The 21,229-nt window shown below is 33.9% G+C and overlaps 1 protein-coding gene across 2 annotated transcripts in view; it reads left to right on the top strand.

Moving 5' to 3' along the window:
• The window catches only part of CDH12 (cadherin 12), a 280,630-nt gene that overhangs the window by 195,865 nt on the left and 63,536 nt on the right, over nucleotides 1-21,229 (top strand). For both annotated transcript variants that reach the window (XM_019951035.3, XM_019951034.3), the window contains one exon: nucleotides 4,648-4,815. In XM_019951035.3, the coding sequence (XP_019806594.1) occupies nucleotides 4,648-4,815 (168 nt within the window). The remainder of the gene's footprint in view (nucleotides 1-4,647; nucleotides 4,816-21,229) is intronic.

Here is a 21,229-nt window from a genome sequence, read left to right as displayed (position 1 = left end):
GGCCATTTGTATGACTTCTCTGGAAAAATTTCTATTCGGTTTCTCTGCCCATTTTTAAGTAAGATTTTTTTTGTTTGTTATTGAGTTGCATGAGTTCTTTATGGTATGGATATTAACTCCTTATCAGATATCTGATATGCAAATAGTTTATCCCATTCCATAGGTTGCCTTTTCATTTTTGTCTATTATTCCTTTTGCTATGCAGAAGCTTTTTAGTTTGATGTAGTCTTACTTGTTGATTTTCAAGATGCCTTCCCAGAGAGTTTATTTATCTTTGAAAACCACTATCTCACTTCTCTCCCACTCTGTGATCTTATTTTATACCATCCCTCCCAACAGTGGTATGTTGCAGCCACATCAACCTCCAAGTTCTATTCTTTTTTTTTTTTTTTTTTTTTTGCGGTACGTGGGCCTCTCACTGCTGTGGCCTCTCCCGTTGCGGAGCACAGGCTCTGGACGTGCAGGCTCAGCGGCCATGGCTCACGGGCCCAGCCGCTCCGCGGCATGTGGGATCTTCCTGGACTGGGGCACGAACCCGTGTCCCCTGCATCGGCAGGCGGACTCTCAACCACTGCGCCACCAGGGAAGCCCCAAGTTCTATTCTTGTATGCTTTGAAGAAGTAGTGCTCTCCTCCTTTTCGTCCCTGGGATACTCCTCCCTGGTTTCTTTCTAAGTCAGCCTCTTCCACTTCTCTGGGATTGCAGTCTTTCCTCAGAGGGGACATTTCTGATACTACCTTCAAGAGGACTTTCTTTCATTTTCCTCATAACACCAATCACCATCTGAAATTAGCTTAATCATTTAAAAGCTTCTTTATGACCTCCTCACCACTTTACAGGAACACATACCCATTAAATGTACAGTCCATGAAGGAACCTTATACAGAGACTATATCAATTATTTTCCCAGATGACAACAGATGATACCCAGTTGGGCAATTTGAGATTAGTTTAATAAAAGGACTCTTTATTAAAGTGCAAGCAGATTGTAGGGAAACCATAAGGGATAAGGCCGGATCTGGAGAAGAAATAAGAAATGGATGCAGTTACCACACTGGGGTTGAAGGAATGAGGGTGTTCTAGAGTCACAGGCAGAGACCATGGCAGGAGAGAGTGTGGAATGGAATGTGGGGGATCCATGGAAAGAAATACCCAAACTCATTCTCCTTCTATCATCTAATCTCCTGTCAATTGGCCCAGGACAACCAGAAACCAGAGAGCAGAGAGAGGTCTAGAAAAGTATATATAGTGGAATTGGAGGGGCAGATGGAAGCCATTATACCCTTAAACCTAGGAACAGTGCCTGAATGAAACATATATTTTAGTACAAGTGTTGACTGAATCTACTATCCCATGTTTCAATCCTGCAGTTCAGCACTCAATTCAAGAAAAAACTCAGATAAAACCAAATCCTTGATTATCACATGTAATATTTCATGATTTTTCATATATAGTATTGCATTATTTTCATCTCAAAAAGTTTTCATCAGCATATCTAACCCATTTTCACAAAATAAGCTGAGATCCACCAAAACTAAGGGACTTGCCTATAACACCAAGGTGATTGCAAAGGGAGAATATATCCCCTGGCAGATTAGCATCCTTTGGTACTATAAGGTTTTATAACCTTAATATAAGGTTATAACTCTCTCAACCATATATTTCCATTCATATTGGCAGAAATAAAATCTATTTTTCTCATTCTTAATTTGCTCTAATTATCTTGCATATGTTCGAAAGTTCATCAGGTACAAGACCATACCAGTATTCAATGTAAACTTGCATATCTACTCTTTTTTTTTTCTAAAAAATAAGATTTATTTCATAATTATTTCAAATTAATTAAGGTTTGTGGTATCACTACTGTGGAGTACCTGTGGAGTATTTATACTGTTTTATAAAATGCATGTTTTTTCTTTTTAATCTTAAACTATTATCATACAAGTTTGTTGCTGTACCTTTATATACAAATACTGAAAAACAGAGATGGCTACTTGAACCTAAATCTAAGATCTGAAGTGACAGGATGTAGCATTTCCTTCGGCTGGTTGCATTTTGCTATGGAAGCACTTTAGTCCAGTCGTTTTCAAGTTTCCTCCTTGCTCAAGACCAGGCAATCCATTTTCATTTGTTTGGTTTTAAATGTTAGGAAGTATAGAAACAACCAGTGGCCGTAAGAAGAGTAACTTTTTGAATAGGAGATTCCCCGCGCCCCCCCGCCCCCGGTTTTTTCAATAGGCCACAGTATTTAAGGATTCTCTACTCACAATGAATTTTGTTGTCTGCCTGATTCCCCAGATTCAACTCTAAAAATATTCTAGAAATGCCGTATGCTATTTTTCTGGGACAGTGGCTCCTAATGAAAATGGTGGTGGGAAGGGGAAGCACATCATGGTTATCAGAGGAGATTTCCTTTGAAACTACATACACAACTCTTTCCTCTCTAAATTCTAACATACAGTCTTCCAAAAGCAGCATTAAACTAAAAGGATGGCTGGATGCGTCGGCTAGATCACCTATCAGACACAAAATGGAGGAGTGCAGGGCAGTTAGGGGTATTCATGACAATTACATCAAATCATCAGAAAACAACTCTAGTCTTAAATAAGTCTGATAATGTTTATTTGCTCTCTTTTTCATAGAATCAATGTTTTACATATGCATACATATATCATAAAATTTATATATCAAACATATTTGTAAATTATATTGAAAATTTTCATACCAGAAATTGAGTAGAGTAAGAAATATACATATATACTTACTGGAAATGAACTGAGTAAAGATAAATCTGATCAACAACAGGAAAATACGTTATGAGTATGAATTCAACCCAGGCATTTATCTAGAAAATACAAATATTATAAGGCAGGCAGAAGTCATGTAGCTTACGGCATGTAGGACCAGGCCACTGAGATGCAGAGATGAAGAATCTTAGTTAAGACACTTGGAAATGAAGCATCAGAAATCCAAGCTGAAGAAAGGACAAACAGATTGAAGTAAAAGGGTGTCAGTAGCAGTGTATGAGTAAAACTGCAGGAGAAAAACATGGAACTTGCCTTTTTTGCAACAATTTCCTGCCAAGGGCCAAAAGAAATTTCAGATTGTAGTTAAGTCTGAATTAGCAAAAGAACAGCATTAGGTAAGTATAGATAAAATAAGGATGTATATTCAGTTTGTGCTTAGGATTCTATATTTTGTGTTGACAATTGATATTAAATTTGTTATTCATATATGCCTTATTATTTAAGAAATAATATCAAAGACACATGGGTTTAAGACAAATTTTCTGCAATCTCTCCCTAAAATCATTAGGTATAGATTGGAATTTGTTATAAAATTTATTCACAATTTACCTGCAATAAATCCAGAAGGTTTTAGTTGTTACACTATGAATAAATATAAATATAAATACAGACATAAATATAAATTAGTTCTGCACCCAAACACAAGAACAGGAAATGAGTAGGCTATGTAAATATGCATATATATCATGATTCATGATTATAAATTATTTATAGGGACTTCCCTGGAGGTCCAGTGGTTAAGACTTCGCCTTCCAATGCAAGGGGTGCGGGTTCAATCCCTGGTTGGGGAGCTAAGATACCACATGCCTCGTGGCCAAAACACCAAAAGATAAAACAGAAGCAATATTGTAACAAATTCAATAAAGACTTTAAAAATGGTCCACATCAAGGGCTTCCCTGGTGGCGCAGTGGTTGAGAATCCGCCTGCCGATGCATGGGACACGGGTTCGTGCCCCAGTCCGCGAAGGTCCCACATGCCGCGGAACGGCTGGGCCCGTGAGCCATGGCTGCTGAGCCTGCGCGTCTGGAGCCTGTGTTCCGCAACGGGAGAGGCCACAACAGTGAGAGGCCTGCGTACCGCAAAAAAAGGTCCACATCAAAAATAAATGAATAAATAAATAATTTATAGATTCCTTCCTTCAATTCGCCAGTCATTCCACTAGTCAGATGGTCAACCATTCTTACTGAGTTTTTTCTAAATGACAAGCACTCCATTAGAGGTTGTAGTATAGTAACTTGGTGACAAGAGAGACAAAATCCCTGCAATGGCAAAGCTTAATAAGATCTAAGTACAAAAAACCTGTGGCTAATATAAGTAAGAGGAATCCTGAAAGACAAAATAAAATACACAAAGGAGATATTCAAGTGTTCAAAGAAGCAAAGTAATATATATGTATCCCAAAAAATAGATAAGAATGAAGATGTTATTCTTTAGAAATCTCATCTTCAGTGTAATCACTTAATTTTTTTTACTATATATCTAAAATATATATTGTCTAACAATTTAATTCTTTTTTAAAGGTAGGAGCATTCTGTATAAATTATGTCTAACTTGGTTGACTTAGTGAATGACGACCGTCTTTTAGAGCCAATACATTGTTCCTTAACCATATTCCACAATGCTGCACAGCATTTCACTATATGGCTATTACCACAATATATTTAATTATATCCTAACCATTGGATGTTTTGGGTGTTTCACTTTTTAATACACAGAATTTTTGTTAGCATGTTTTTTTGCTAATGAATCTAGATAGAATCATTTTCTTGTTGTGGACTATTTTATTTTTGAAAACTCACCGTTTGTGATATTTATCTTTTATTTTTTTTCCCCCTTAAGGTGTTATTAGAACAGCTTTGCCAAACATGGACAGGGAAGTCAAAGAACAATACCAAGTCCTCATCCAAGCCAAGGATATGGGCGGACAACTGGGAGGGTTAGCTGGAACGACAATAGTCAACATCACCCTAACAGATGTCAATGACAATCCACCTCGATTCCCAAAAAGTATGTTTTTCCTGTTAAGTCGAAATCAGTGCAGCTTTTTAAAAAATGTCTTACATTTCATTGAATTTTACAGGAATTGTAATAATTTTCCAGACACTTTTTGTCTTTAGGAAGCAGAAGCTAAAAATTAAATGTCCTCAGAATTACATTTTTCCATTAGAATCATGCATAGTGTGATTTTAATAGAAAAAAATATAAATGAGTCAATAGTTGTACGAATCATGTTATCAATTCTTATAAAAGTAAAATATTCACAATAGGTTGGGATCTTGTCTAATTTCTTACTAGTTGAAAAAGTAATATAAATATGAAAAGTACAATGTAATTTAAGATTTATGACATATATGTCACTGTACTATTTGTTATATCATATAATTAGCATAAAATTTTCTGCCTTCACTTTATCAATTATATGTGTTGAATCATTTCTGTATACTTCCCTGGAGATATCAGATGACATTGCAGTGATGCTATTTCTCTACTTTAGTTGTATTTTATTTTAGTTTTGCAGTAGGTGAAAATTGCTACACTTTCTATGATAATAGAATAATTCACACCTATATCTTCTCTGTAACTCTATATTTCTTATTGAAAATGAATACTTCTCACTTGTGTTACATCCAGTTTTCTTTTGCAGTATTATATTTAACACCAATAAGTACCTGTTCGACTTCTGGTACATTTTCAAGGATTATAGTTCAGTGTTCCTAGGATTTAGAATACAGAAACTGTTTCTTCCATTGCTTATAATAAGTAATTTGGTAAAGTCACTAGACACTCATTTGCATGAACAGTTTTAAAAAGCAAAACAAGGCAAATCATTTTCCTCTTCTAACTCCAGGAGAGTTTGAGTTTATCTACTAAAGTATATAACAATGAGAATATTTAACTAAATGGATATTTTATTCCTCTAGCTGTGTAGTTTTACATAATTTACTACTTTGTCATTTTTGTCTTAAAATGATCAACCTATATTTTCTTATGGAAATACACTTACTTAGTGATCAGAAAGTCAGTGCACTGAACAAATGTTATCAAAGTGGCAATTAGAAATCATTATACTTTAGCAACTGGGATGTATATGACAAATGGCTAGTAAATATAGGTTATGACTAATAACACAGAGTCCTAGAGCAACACTTTCCTTGCTTTCTATTCAGGGAAACCGAAAAAATATAAATAAATATTTCAAAGGAGAAAGAAATAATGCATTTGATTCTCTAGAATATGGCATTAAAAAAGAACATGTTCCCACCTCAAAAAGACTGATTTTTAACAATTTTACTGCTTATTTGTGGCAATCTGTAATAGCTAATGGAGGAGACTAGTTTGAAAGATTGTTCTACTTTTACATAAAAGGTGACATTGTACATTTGAATTCTGTTTTGGATTTGCATAAAAAGTGTGTTCAGTTTGGAGTATAAGAAATAGCAGAGTTCTTCCTAGGTAGTGTCAGTATTCTTATTCACAAGGATGATAGTGAGGTTTTTCAGATGAAGAGTGTAAAACTCAACCAGTGGAAGGAAACAACTTCTGGGTATGGATGAAGGGTAATTTGCAAAAGTTTGAACAGCCATCCAGACAAATAGGCTGGAGTGCAACAAAGAAATGAAAATATCTTAATGGGAGAGAAACTAGAGTATGGTTAGGGAACCAAGATGGCATGCTCAGTTCCCAGGGAGACAGGAAGATCAATTCCAGATCTTATCTAGTGAAAAGAATCTGTGCAAAGCAGCAGGCTTCTTTGGAATTTATTTGAAGTTGCATCTGTAGATCTAAGCGTAACTAGATGAGACCCACTAGGAAAGATTATGGGGTTAAAGGCATTTGAACTTTTAGAGCATTTTCATGCTGTGTCAGGAACTTTATCACTTTCGTATTTCCTTTCCTCAGAAACACTCTGAGATCTTTATTTTCCACATTTTACTGTTAAGAAAACTGAGACTTAGATTAAGTTGCCCAAGATCATCAACGCTGGCAAAGGCTTTATTTTGATACTAAAGTTCAAATTTCTTCTAGTTTAACATACGAAAATGAAAAGATAGTCTTTTCTTTTACCTGCCACTCTGAAACAATATTTTTTAGACACGTCTGCAAAAATGTCACATGACATAGGCTGAATTGTCATCATAAACAGAAATGAGAGGGTAGAAGGAATATACCAAATAGATCACTGTGATCTAATTATTTTCTTCTTGTGTTACATGCATATTCGAACTATAGCCTGAAAGTATAATAGGTGAGAGATACTTTTGAATCATGAGAAAGAAGAGAGTTTTCACATTTTTCATGAATAAAAAATTAATCCCCTTGAAATCTTACATGCCTTTGTGTCAAGCCCTTTTTACTGTACTGTTATTTTGATTTATATTCTTCAGAGGAAAAAGACAGAATACATTCATAAACAGAAAAGCCACCTCTTTAGAAGCCAGTGCTCTTTCTGCAGGAATATTTCTCACATGGATCAATTAAACTGAAAATATGACATGAAATGACAAACTGAAATAATAACTTTTGAATGTAAAAGTCCAGAAAACAAATATTTCATACATAATATAACTTAACAAGAGAATTTCCCACAGCTAGCTATATTTGTTCATGTCTGTTAAGCAATTATGCTGAAAAGAAAATCTTCCTTCAATTGAACTTCATGGAGCTGCATCTTTTTCATTGCTTAAAAATGCACAAGATCATTTCTTAAAACTTACTAATCATAATTCATTTTGGCTTTGTGTGTGTACATATGCATGTGTGACATTGTTAAGCACCCGTTTCCATCCATTTCCTTCTATAAATCTGTTAGAAATGAAAATAAAATTAAATGTCATGGCCATTTGTAGGATGCAAGTGTAAAGAGTTTGCTGTTTTACTGTTGCCAAATAGATGGTTCCTGAGGCATCAGAATTTCCTGCCAATTTCATTTGATGATGGTGACAATGATATTTACTAATAAGTTACCATGTGTCATGCATTATGCAAAATGATTTGCATATATATTCCCATTTAGCTTTACAATGACTGTATAGTATTTTCTCAATTTTAGAAATAAAAGAACAAGGGTATATTATTAATAAAAGTTAAGTAACTTGTCCAAGATCACACAGCTCCTAGGTAGGAGAACCCAAGACCTAATCTTATGAAGGGACTTCAGAACTTTTTATCACTTTCCCTCTTAAAAGGCAATTTGCCTTTAATGCCTGTGTTTTGCCCCAAAAGTCCTACAGACAGAACTGTTCACAAACAAAGGAGGGAATACTGTTTCAGAAATAGAAATAATACCAGGCATGTTAAAAGAGCTCTACCTGTAGTCATATAAAAACAAAATATTTTCTTTGTAAAATCTTTTACATATACTCATATAGCTTCCATCTATGATAATCGAGGACATCCGTAGAGGATTTCCATCTGTCAAAATAAGCTACAGCAAAATGCTGATGGTTTCCATTACTTGAATTTTAAATAACAAGACCATCTAACAAGCTGGTCTGAATTATACATTATGAGATCAAATCGATTAAGTTTTGTGGTTAATTCACATTAGGCAAAATACTTCTCTCACTTGTGTCTTCTGTGTAATAGTTTTGTAATGAATAAGAAAACAACTTAGGTGAAATAAAGCCCTCATAGTTTACATAAAAAGGGATAATTTGTAGGAAACGTAAAGAAGTGTTTGCTTCTTTTTCCTTTCTTTTTCAATATAATAAGCATTTAAGAGAACTGTTTGTATGGTAAATGGATTCAAATGCAGAAAATAAGACATTAATATTTATTTTACGACAAATTCTTAGTCATAAATAAAACAGTATTTTAAAGTAAGTCTGTTTTTTGGGAATTCCCTGGCACTCCAGTGGTTAAGACTTCGAGCTTTCACTGCTGTGGCCCAGGTTCAATCCCTGGTTGGGGAACTAAGAAGATCCAGCAAACCACTGCAGAGTAAGGCCTAAATAAATAAACTAATAAATAAATAAACAAAATAAAGTAAATCTGTTTTCATCAAATGCCCACCAAACATGTTTATATTGACTGTTTCTAGTTATAGGACAATTGATTCAGTTATAAGTCAATAAAATATTATTTGTACAATAGTTATTTTCTAAAACATATAATTGTATCCAATATTATACCTAGAACCATGAACCCAATTATATCCAGATGGGGCACAAAGTCTGTTTCTCTTTGTTTACCATTTACCATCTTTATACCTGGAAAACTATAAGCTTTGATACTGAAATTTACTTAGTAAAACCATGTAATAAGTCATTCCGAATACAGAAGTAAAGAGTAATTGAATTTTGACAGCTACTCAGATCCAGCCTTAGAAAATGTACCATCACGTTCTGCCAGGTGTCCAAAGTTTGATTGTCATGGGGATAACTGAGATTGACTACTAAAGATATAAGTTCATGTGTTAAGTTTATTTTTAGATATAATATTTGTACATATTTATATTTTTATGTTTATTTATATATATATAATTTGAGAATTCAAAACTTTATATAGATTTATATATTTATTTAAATAATATCATAGGAGAAAATTTTTCCTGGATTTTGAGTGCCCAAGATATGTCTGAATATGTAAATGTGTGTATGCTGAGAATCACTTCGGTTCTTTTCACAATCTCTTTCTGTGTCTGTTAGGGAGTGAATTATGTACAAATCTCTCCTTCCAACTTATCTGGAGACTCTGGCCAAGGGCCTGCTTCCTACCTGCAGATCAAGTACAAATAACTGTTAACACCCTCAGCATGTTTCTAAATGATGCCTCTGAGGCAAAGGTGGAATTTCTGTTCTTATCACTGCCTCCAATATGCTATTTTAGGTGAAAGAATGAGGAAGAGAAGATGGTGGCAATTACTCTGAAAGAATACCAAAAGAGGCATGACTAAAATAATGGGTCTTATGTGAGCTCCACTACTATTAAAATGAGAATGACTACTTCAGCTTCACTCAAATATTTGAGATTGGAAGGGTGGCGTAGACCAACTGGTCTGCAAAGTTAACTGTATAGATCAAATGTAAGTGAAGGCTTTCCTTAATTGGAACTGGGTGTCGGTTTTAAATAGTAATAAAAAATTAATATATGAAGGTGTTAATGATATAAATTCATATTTGCTTATTCTCAAACTTAGTACTGGTGCCAATTTAGCATCAACTTTAATACACAGTTTAATTCCCATAATTTAACCTAGTCTGTGGCTTTTAGGTCAGTGTCTCCCAAAGATATAAATATGACAAAAAATTAGATCAGTTGATCTTTGATATTGTATGTATGTATGCTATATGACAATTAGATATGCTCCTCATTCGGGAGGAAATGTTTAAAAAGCATTAAAAGTCGGGCTTCCCTGGTGGCGTAGTGGTTGAGAGTCCGCCTGCCGATGCAGGGGACACGGGTTCGTGCCCCGGTCCGGGAAGATCCCACATGCCGCGGAGCGTCTGGGCCTGTGAGCCATGGCTGCTGAGCCTGCGCTTCCGGAGCCTGTGCTCCGCAACGGGAGAGGCCACAACAGTGAGAGGCCCGCGTACCGCAAAAAAAAAAAAAAAAAAAAAAAAAAGGCATTAGAAATCATAAATTTTAGGGGTTAAAAAATTATACAAAGCGTTTATATTCAGGTATCTTCCAGTTCTCACATAGAATGCGAGCATGAGTCATATTTGATGACTCTTATTTCTATTCTTGAAAAATAAGCCAAGACACGTTATAAAACTAGCTTTTTACTAAGGGAAATAAGCACTTCAAGTTTAATTCCCAAATGGGCCTTTGTCTACTTCAATAAAAATAAATAAGAAACAACTATTTCCTGAAGATAAGGCATGCAAACGATAAACTGGGACTTATTCACCAGTGGCTCTCCCAGGGGTTCTCAAATTGTATTTGCCTTAGGAATTCCTTGGGATCCTATGTCCCAGCGAGGGAAGTTCTGCTTCAGTTGACATAGCTTAAATCCAGAAATCTGAATTATAGATAAGTGTTCCAGTAGATTGTGATATAGATAGTCTGCAGGGCACAATTTGAAAATCTGTGATGAAGGAGCAAGTGTTGATTCTCTGAGAAGGCTTTTTCATTATTCGTTAGCTAGAGGTAATGAGTTAATTATTTTGTACCTCATGAGAATTTTTTGATTCATGCAAAATTCCACCTATTTGGGTGGAAACTGAGTATTAAAACGTAGCCTTTTTTTTTTTTTTTCGCGGTACGCGGGTCTCTCACTGTTGTGGCCTCTCCTGTTGCGGAACACAGGCTCCAGACGCGCAGGCTCAGCGGCCATGGCTCATGGGCCCAGCCGCTCCGCAGCATGTGGGATCTTCTCGGACCGAGGCATGAACCCGTGTCCCCTGCATCGGCAGGCGGACTCTCAACCACTATGCCACCAGGGAAGCCCGACAAAATGTAGTCATTTTAAACTAAGTATTTTGAAAGTTTATTTTTTTTAACATATTAAGCACTCATATACAGTTGTACGTCTTGTTTAGAAGTTTTCCAAAGAGTTTACGGATGTCAGATACTGATGCTTTAAGGCTGAACTCAAACTGGATCAAAATGAATACAATTTGAAGGCAAGCTCAGTGAAAAACTTTGCACTCCCAGTTCTCCAATGAGAAGTGATTAGTGAGTTTCACTAGACTCTATGCGGGCAGATGTAAGCAAATGAAAAATAGCAGAAATAGAATGTTTAAATAATTTTTCATTGCTATAATTATCATTATTCACATCATATTGTGCTTTGCTAATGAGTATATGAGTCCTTTTAAAATAGTACTGACACTTTTTGATGACTTATTTCGTTCTATTTCCCATGTGGCAAAGTATAAAAGATTGTAGCCTGGTTGCTCCATTGCCCCATTAGCAGACTCTCAGAAGAATTATGCTTATGAGCTGGATGGCCAGTGACCTTCTTGAGGTGGCAATTACAATCATAATACTATTTTAAACACTTTTACCCAGAGTAAAGGATATATGCTATGATTGTTAATATCATTTCCCTAGTTTGCTTAAAATGCTTAAGTTTATTTTATTATTATTTCAGTCTTTGAAAATCACATTATAGTCAATTAAAAATTCCTGCCACACAAATGGGACCTAATGAAACTTCAAAGCTTTTGCACAGCAAAGGAAACCATAAACAGGATGAAAAGACGACCCTCAGAATGGGAGAAAATATTTGCAAATGAAGCAACTGACAAAGGATTAATCTCCAAAATACACAAGCAGCTAATGCAGCTCAACATTATAAAAACAAACAACCCAATCCAGAAATGGGCAGAAGACCTAAATAGACATTTCTCCAAAGAAGATATACAGATTGCCAACAAACACATGAAAGAATTCTCAACATCATTAATCGTTAGAGAAATGCAAATCAAAACTACAATGAGATATCATCTCACACTGGTCAGAATGGCCATCATCAAAAAATATACAAACGGGGCTTCCCTGGTGGTGCAGTGGTTGAGAGTCTGCCTGCCGATGCAGGGGACGCGGGTTCGTGCTCCGGTCAAGGAAGATCCCACATGCTGCAGAGTGGCTGGGCCTGTGAGCCATGGCCACTGAGCCTGCACGTCCAGAGCCTGTGCTCTGCAACGGGAGAGGCCACAACAGTGAGCGGCCTGTGTACCGCAAAAAAAAAAAAAAAAAAAAAAAAAAAAATATATATATATATATACAAACAATAAATGCTGGAGAGGGTGTGGAGAAAAGGGAACCCTCTTGCACTGTTGGTGGGAATGTAAATTGATACAGCCACTATGGAGAACAGTATGGAGGTTCCTTAAAAAACTAAAAATAGAACTACCGTACGATCCAGCAATCCCACTACTGGGCATATACCCTGAGAAAACCATAATTCAAAAAGAGTCATATACCACAATGTTCATTGCAGCTCTATTTACAATAGCCAAGACATGGAAGCAACCTAAGTGTCCATCAACAAATGAATGGATAAAGAAGATGTGGCACATATATACAATGGAATATTACTCAGCCATAAAAAGAAACAAAATTGAGTTATTTGTAGTGAGGTAGATGGATCTAGAGACTGTCATACAGAGTGAAGTAAGTCAGGAAGATAAAAACAAACACTGCATGCTAACACATATATATGGAATCTAAGAAAAAAAAAAAAGGTCGTGAAGAACCTAGGGGCAAGACGGGAATAAAGACACAGACCTACTAGAGAATGGACTTGAGGACATGGTGAGGGGGAAGGGTAAGATGGGTTAAAGTGAGAGAGTGGCATGGACATATATACTCTACCAAATGTAAAATAGATAGCTAGTGGGAAGCAGCCGCATAGCACAGGGAGATCAGCTCTGTGCTTTTTGACTACCTAGAGGGGTAGGATAGGGAGGGTGGGAGGGAGGGAGATGCAAGATGGAAGAGATATGGGGATATATGTATATGTATAACTGATTCACTTTTTTATAAAGCAGAAACTAACACACCATTGTAAAGCAATTATACTCCAATAAAGATGTTAAAAAAATTCCTGCCACTTTTATACAATCATATATATGTATTTATTCATACTTGTTCTTGATTCTTAAGAGAATTGAATAAATACTATCTTTACTTTTCTCAGTCAACAGTGCACTCTATAAGACAAATATCTATATGTATTAATATATTACAACCACAGTAGAATTCCATAATAGGAATATGATCAGAATAATTATTGGCATAAATAAGATACAGTTATTAGATCTAGCTGGGATTATTAGGAAATATGAAGGAAAAAGCATTTAGGAAGAAATATATAGTAAGAATTTAACAGACTGAAAGAGAGAAGGTTGGTTGAAGAGTGCCACACTCCTGAATTATACACATGTATTTATGTATGTATGTGTGTGCTTTTGAGTAGAGAGGCAATATCATAAATCAATATGTTTAAAAAATAACTTTGTTAAGTTGGTAAACACTGAAGTAGAGAGATATGGCACAAACCCAGGGCAGTTGTTTGGAATAAACAAACAGCCAGAATTGAGAAATACACAGCAGCAGAATAGAAAGGACTTTGTGATCTATTGGATTCAGAGATAAGTAAGATAAAGAGCATGTGAAGAAATTATTTAAGTAGGAGATGGTTTTTCTGCTGATATGCTGAAATTTGAGTGGAAATGAGCAAATGATGGCCGAAAATATAGGGAACCTCAAAGAGAAGTCAGAGTCAAAAAACATTTCTGAGAGACATTTAATGACAGAAGTGACAAAGGAAACTTGAGGCATGCATGAAATTAATCAGATTAAAGAGGGCATAGTTCTTTAATTTTGAATGTAAGAAAATCCAGGAGGTAGAATGAACAAAGGTATAAAGAGAAGCTTAAAAATCACCACCTCAAACCTTTAATACATATATTTCTGACAATGGTGTATATTTTTAACCACAGTTGTGAAGGTATCCTAAATTCTCATTTATGTCACATGGTCTAAATCTATTTCATATTTGCCTTATTATTAGTCTTAGCATTTATATAGGCAAAGAAATTGGACTTACACAGTATTTATGAAAGTTAAACACGATATAAATAATACTAAAACCATGGAAACAAAATATTTTGCACATAAGATATCTATTTTATTAACAAATACTGGACACAATAAATTATATCCTTTAACAAATAATGTTTCATGGATTGCTAGTTTTATAGAAAAGTAAATGCAAAAATGGCTATATCATTTTTTTGTATGTATAAAGGCATAAAAAATTAATCTCTTCCCTCAAGCAACTCTGTGTATAATGGAGAATTATACTATTTGAAGTAAAATGAATGATAGACTTATGCACACGATGATATACAAATGTGTAAGATGGGTACCAAATCATTACAGAGCAGATCTGAGAGGATGTAGAAGGAATTAATATCAATATTGATTTCTGAAACCTCTAAGAAGAGTTAGCCAGTGGAACAGCAAATGTGTACCAAAATATTTTAGACCATTGAAAAAACGTAATGTATTATTTAAAGAATCGTGAAAAAATGGAAGTGCAAAAACAAGAAAAAATTTCATCAAAAAATGACTTGAAGTTGTCATTGAAAGAATGAAGAATAGAATTTATATAAAGGGACATTAGGAGCAGTGGGAAAATGAAACATTTTAGGCATAAGCAACAAGATAGGGAAGAGATATGTAGCATTCAATTATAAAATACAGTCAATTAAAGAAAATTTAAACCATTGTATACATACATTAATGCATTAACACATGATGAATATTTAGAAATAAAATTTGTAGATCAATGAATTTGGTGCTATTGAAAAAATTAATTTTGGTTAAGTTTATTTTCTAGACTAGTCTCACAATGTTTCAAAAAAATCTGTGAAAAATCAAACCCTTGGTTAAATAAGCATTCCCAGGTGAATTTGAATTTCAAACATTTTTTGGGCCTAGTTTGTAAGATGTTGAATATATTTATAATTTATAATAAAACCTCAGGTGTGACCCATTTTTGTGAAATTATTGGGCAATATCAATGAGAATTATCCATCTACTATGTTTTGTTAGGTGGGTCAGAAATTACATAGATAAGGACAAAAGAAAGGTTTACATGATTAATGGAGGTTTTAAGGGAATATTAAATGTACTCCATAAAATGAATGCACAACGGAAGGTTATTGATGCACTTGAAACGTTGTGCACTCTTGCCAAAACCTACATCATGTTTACTATGTAATGGAAGTAGTGGTTATATAAATCACATATATTAAAAATACATATTTTTGAGAATCAGGAACACTTTTTATTCTGACAATCATTAAGTAACATAAATGGGTTTTTGTTTCATAGTTCATTTGGAATTGGTTTGGTTGGAATTTTCAATACTGGCAAGTGAATGACGAGACAAGGCAAAGCCTGTCAAGCCATCCATTTCCAAACTGAAGCCCCATCTGCACTGGCCCAGTTTGGCTTGGGGGTGGACTGGCAGACAGGAGAAGTCTTAATTTTGCACATGGATCAAATCACTAATTAATATGATATACTGGAGATTTCTGATTTCCAGATCTAGATTTTGGTAATTGAAGTCAACATAAGACTACTATTTGAAAATGAACAGAGAAGGCAAAGCATACTGGCAATGAAGAAAGTCTAAAGGAACAGTGAGAGACAAAGGAAAAATAAGGTTTTTACTACATCTCGCATGTTGTACTTTTTTAGACTAATGGTAACATGATGTGGGATAGTCTAAAAGTTCAGGAAGCTGAGATATCCCCTCTATGATATTATTTTTTTCTATGAAATATGAGACATGGTCATATGAGATATGGTTTTTGCTTTTATTACCTTTTTATTTTCCATAGATAAGGCAAGATCATTTTGTGTGCTATTATACTTGCTTAAGTAATTAAAACACTAAAATATTTATAAAGCAACATTTTACTTCTCTGTAATTAGACGGTAAATCACACACACACACACATATACACAAGATCACTATTTGAACAATTTAATGTCTGACTTCAATCACTGAATCAACAGTTTTATAGTAATATGCGTTTATTTTCTAAATTTTATTTATTTATTTGTTTTCATTTATGAAGTTTTTGTTTTTTAAAAGTGTACAATTCGGTGCTTTTTACTATACACAAAATGTTGTGCAACCATCTCTACTAATTCTGAATATTTTTATCATTCCAAAAAGAAACCACATAACCATGAGCAGTTGCTCTCAATTGCATCCTCCACTCCCGTGCATAATTTTATCTATTTTCTGTCTCTGTAGATTTGCTTATCTGTACACTCCATAAAATGGAGTAATACAATATGTAATCTTTTATAACTAGCTTGTTTAACTTTGCACAGTATCTTTAAAGGTTAATCCATTTTGTAGCATTTATCAAAAAATAGTTCACTTTTATAAATTGACATATATTTGACATACAATATTATGTTAGTTTCAGGTCTAAAGCATAGTGATTTGACATTTAAATTCATCACTAAAAGATCACTACAGTAAATCTATTGACCATCTATCCTCATACAAAGCCATGACAGTACCAGTGATGATATTCCCTACTCTGTACAATATGACACTATGATTATTTATTTTATAACTGGAAGTATACACCTCTGAATTCATTTCACCTATTTTGCCCATCCCCATCCCCTTCTTCCCCTCTGGAAACCACCCATTGTTTTTTCTCTGTATCTATGAGTATGTTTTTGTTTTGTTTTATTTTCTATTTTGTTTTTTAAATACCAAATATAAGTGAGATCATATGATATTTGTCTTTTTCTGTCTGGCTAATTTTACTTAGTATAATACCCTCTAGATCCATCCATGTTGTAGCAAATGGTAGGATTTCATTCTTTTTATGGCTGAGTGATATTCCATTGTATATATGTACCACATCTTCTTTATCCATTCATCTCTTGATGTTCATTTAGGTTGCTTTAATTTCTTGGCTATTGTAACTAATGTTGCAATTAACATATGGGTGCATATATCTTTTTGAATTAGTGTTTTTGTTTTCTTTGGATATATATCCAGAATTGAAATTGCTGGATCATCAACACTTATTTTTTGGCTTTTTGATGATAACTATTCAGACAGGTGTGGGACAATATCTCATGATTTTGATATGTACTTCCCTAATGATTAGTGTTGTTGAGCATCTTTTCACATGCCTGTTGGTCATCTGTACTTCTTCAGAAAAATGTCTTTTCAGGTCCTATGCCTATTATTCAATTTTTTTTTTGAGTTTATGAGTTCTTCAAGTATTTTGGGTATTAACCCTTTACTGGATATATCATTTGGAAATATCTTCAATTCAGAAGTGTGTTTTTTTAGTTTTTTAATAGTCTCATCTGCTTATTTTTGGTTTTGTTTCCCTTGCTGGAGGAGACATATCCAAAGAAATATTGCTAAGATAGATTTTAAAGAACACACCACCTATGTTTTCCTCTAGTAATTTTGTGGTTTCAGGTCTTAAATTTAAGTCTTTAATCCATTTTGAGTCTATTTTTGTATATCATGTGAAAAAGTGGTTCAGTTTCATTATTTTTCATGTACCTGTCTGGTTTTTCCAGCACCATTTATTGAAGAGGTGATCTTTCCCCCACTGGATATTCTTGCCTCCTTTGTTGTAGATTAATTTACCATAAGTGCATGGGTTTATTTCTGGGGGGTCTCTATTCTGTTCCATTGATCTACTGACCTAACAGTACCATTGACCTAACAGTACCATACTGTTTTCATTACTGTAGCTTTGTAGTAAAGTTTGAAATCCATGAGCATGATACTTCCAGCTTTGTTCTTCTTTCTCAAGGTTTCTTTTGCTATTAGTGGTCTTTTGTGGATCCATACAAATTTTAGGATTATTTGTTCCAGTTCTGTGAAAAATGGTATTTGTATTTTAATAAGCTTACATTAAATCTGTAGATTGCCTTGGGTAGAATATTTAACAATATTAATTCTTCTAATCCATGAGCATGGTATATCTTTCCATTTGTTTGTAAGTTTTCAATTTCTTTTATCAATGTCTTTTAGTTTTCAGAGTACAGGTTTTCACCTCCTTGGTTACACTTATTTCCAGGTATTTTATTCTTTTTGATCAAATTGTACAGAGAATTGTTTTCTTAATTTTTCTTCCAACAGTTATTATTAGTGTGTAGAAATGCAACAAATTTCTGTAAATTAATTTGGGATCCTACATCTTTACTGAATTAATCTATTAGTTCTAATAGTTTTCTTTCTTTTTTTTTTTTTTTTGGGTGGAGTCTTCAGGATTTTCTATGTATAAGATACATCATCTGAAAAGAATAACAGTTTTATGTCTTCCTTTCTAATTTGGTGCTTTTACTTATTTTCTTTTACTTATTTTTCTTGTCAGATTGCTGTGGCTAGGACTTCCAATACTATGTTGAATAAAAGTGGTGAGAGTAGGCATCCTTGTCTTGTATCTGATTTTAGAGGAAGTGCTTTCACCTTTTTACCATTGACTATGATGTTGGCTGTGGGTTTGTCATATATAGCTTTTGTTATGTTGAGATATGCTTCCTTTATACCCACTTTGTTAATAGTTTTTATCATAAATGAATGTTGAATTTTGTCAAAAGTTTTTCTGTATGTATTGAGATGATCATATGATTTTTATCCTATGATAATGTAATGCATCACATTGATTGATTTGTGGATTTAGAACCATACTTGCATTCCTGGTATAAATTCCACTTGGTCATGTTGTATGAACCTTTTAATGTATTGTTTAATTTGGCTTGCCAATGTTTTGTTGAGGACTTTTTCATCTATATTAATCAGGGATATAGTCCTGTAAATTGATGCTGACCTCACAGAATGAGTTTGGAAGAGTCCCTTCCTCTTCAAATTTTTGGAATAGTTTGAGACAAATAGGTATTAACTTTTCTTTAAATGTTTGTTAAAATCCACTTGTGAAGCTGTCTGGTCCTGGACTTTTGTTTATTAGGAGTTTTTTGATTACAGATTAAACTTCATTACTAGTAATTGGTCTGTTCAGATTTTCTATTTTTTTCTGATTCAGTCTTGGAAGAATGCAGTGCTTCTTGGAATGTATTCATTTCTTCTAGGTTGTCCAATTTTTTGGCATATAATTTTTTGTCATAATCTCTTATGATCCTTTGTATTTCTGTGGTGTCAGTTGTAACTTCTCCCATTTCATTTTTGTTTTTATTCATTTTAATTTCTTTTCTTCTTGATGTATCTGGCTAGAGGTTTATAAATTTTATTTATCTTTTCAAAGAACTAAATCTTAGTTTCATTGTTCTTTTATATATATATATATATATATATATATATATATATATATATATATATATATATATATATATATATATATATTTAGCCTCTATTTCCTTTATTTCTTCTTGGCTCTGTGCTATTTTCTTCCTTCTAGTAACTTTAAGTTTTGCTTATTCTTCTGTTTCTCATTCCTTTAGGTGTAAAGTTAGATTGGTTATTTGAGATTTTTCTTGTTTTCTGAGGTAGGCCTATATCATAATCTTCCCACTTAGAACTGCTTCTGCTGTTTCACATAGGTTTTGGAATGCTGTGTTTCCATTTGCAAACTCTGTGGTTGTAACTTCCTTCCTGTTTGCCAGTTATCATCCTGGGGGTGTGGGTCTTGAGTATAATCCATCTCCTCCCCTTCTATCCATCTTGTCGTGGTCCCTTCTTTATATCTTTAGTTTCAGAAAATCTTTTCTGTAAGACTTTAGGTTGTTCTCATAGTTAGTTGCTCTGTAAGTAGTTGTAATTTTGGTGTGCCCAAATGATATGAGTTTAAGTCCTTTCTACTCTGCCATCTTGATTCTCCTCTCTATTTTCTAAAATTGAAATGTAAATGTAATATTTCAAGTAATCACCTCCTTAAGTGGTCTCAAGTATATTCTTTCAAGTTCTTAAAAATGTTTAACATTCTTATCAATTTGAAATAATTTCTACTTAGGCCTAATTACCTCCAACTTAGTTATTTGTTACATATAGATACGTTTTATGTGCAGCTGAACATTGACTTCTTATGTATTGTTTTTCAGTAACTTTAGATTAGTTATTACTATAAGCATAAAATAAAATGTATTTCAAAAGAGAAGTTGTAATGGATTATTCCATCTTCTTTTTATTTTCTATTCTTATGGCTGAATGTTGTCACAGTACTGTATAATTCATTCATGCATTTAATGTACTTATTCAGGTCCTATAATCTTTATTTCTGATTGAACTGTAACATATTAATTTGTATTTTGTTAAGTAAATATATATTTTTGGTGTTTTCATCAATACTTGGAAATTTTCTCAAAGAAAAAGGAAGGGAAATATATATCCTTTGTCCTTAGGTATTAATGAATGTGCACACATGCACACACACACACACACCCAGTGCAAGTTCTAATAAAGTATAATTTTTTGAGTAGCATTAGTTACTTAGAGGATGCTCACTTAGCCTATAATTAAGTAACGAATACTTTTACCTTTGGAATTAACAGGGCACATTACCTGTAAGAAGCTAGAGAATTTGATCACTATAATTCTACCTTAGTTCACTACATGCAGTTTTCTCCCTTTCTATGGGAACATGGTTATTTTTGTTCAGCCTAGCATGCATATTTGATAACTATGTAAGTATATATTCTTATTGACTCTGTGAATAATTTCTTGTCACCTGTCTTCTATCTTAATGTGTGTTGTAGAGGTAGTGCCATTAAGATGTTTCATATGTGTCAAAAGTAGGATGTCCAGAAAATGATGGCAGTGTAATTACATGGTACATCATAAGCGATCCAACTTTGGCACAGGTGAAGATTTACTTCAGTTTTGAATTAATCCTAATGACCCTAGCTTTATTGCTGTTGAGTTTCTAGAAATGATAAAATGTCAAGTCATTGGAAATAAAATGACAGAACCTAAACAATCTGACAAGACTAATGCATAGTTTCTCTG

The sequence above is a fragment of the Tursiops truncatus genome, chromosome 3 (assembly GCF_011762595.2).
Source record: "Tursiops truncatus isolate mTurTru1 chromosome 3, mTurTru1.mat.Y, whole genome shotgun sequence".
In the NCBI taxonomy this organism is placed as follows: Eukaryota; Metazoa; Chordata; class Mammalia; order Artiodactyla; family Delphinidae; genus Tursiops; species Tursiops truncatus.
The sequence above is the reverse complement of the archived record's forward strand: the minus strand, read 5'-3'. Positions and strand labels throughout refer to the sequence as shown.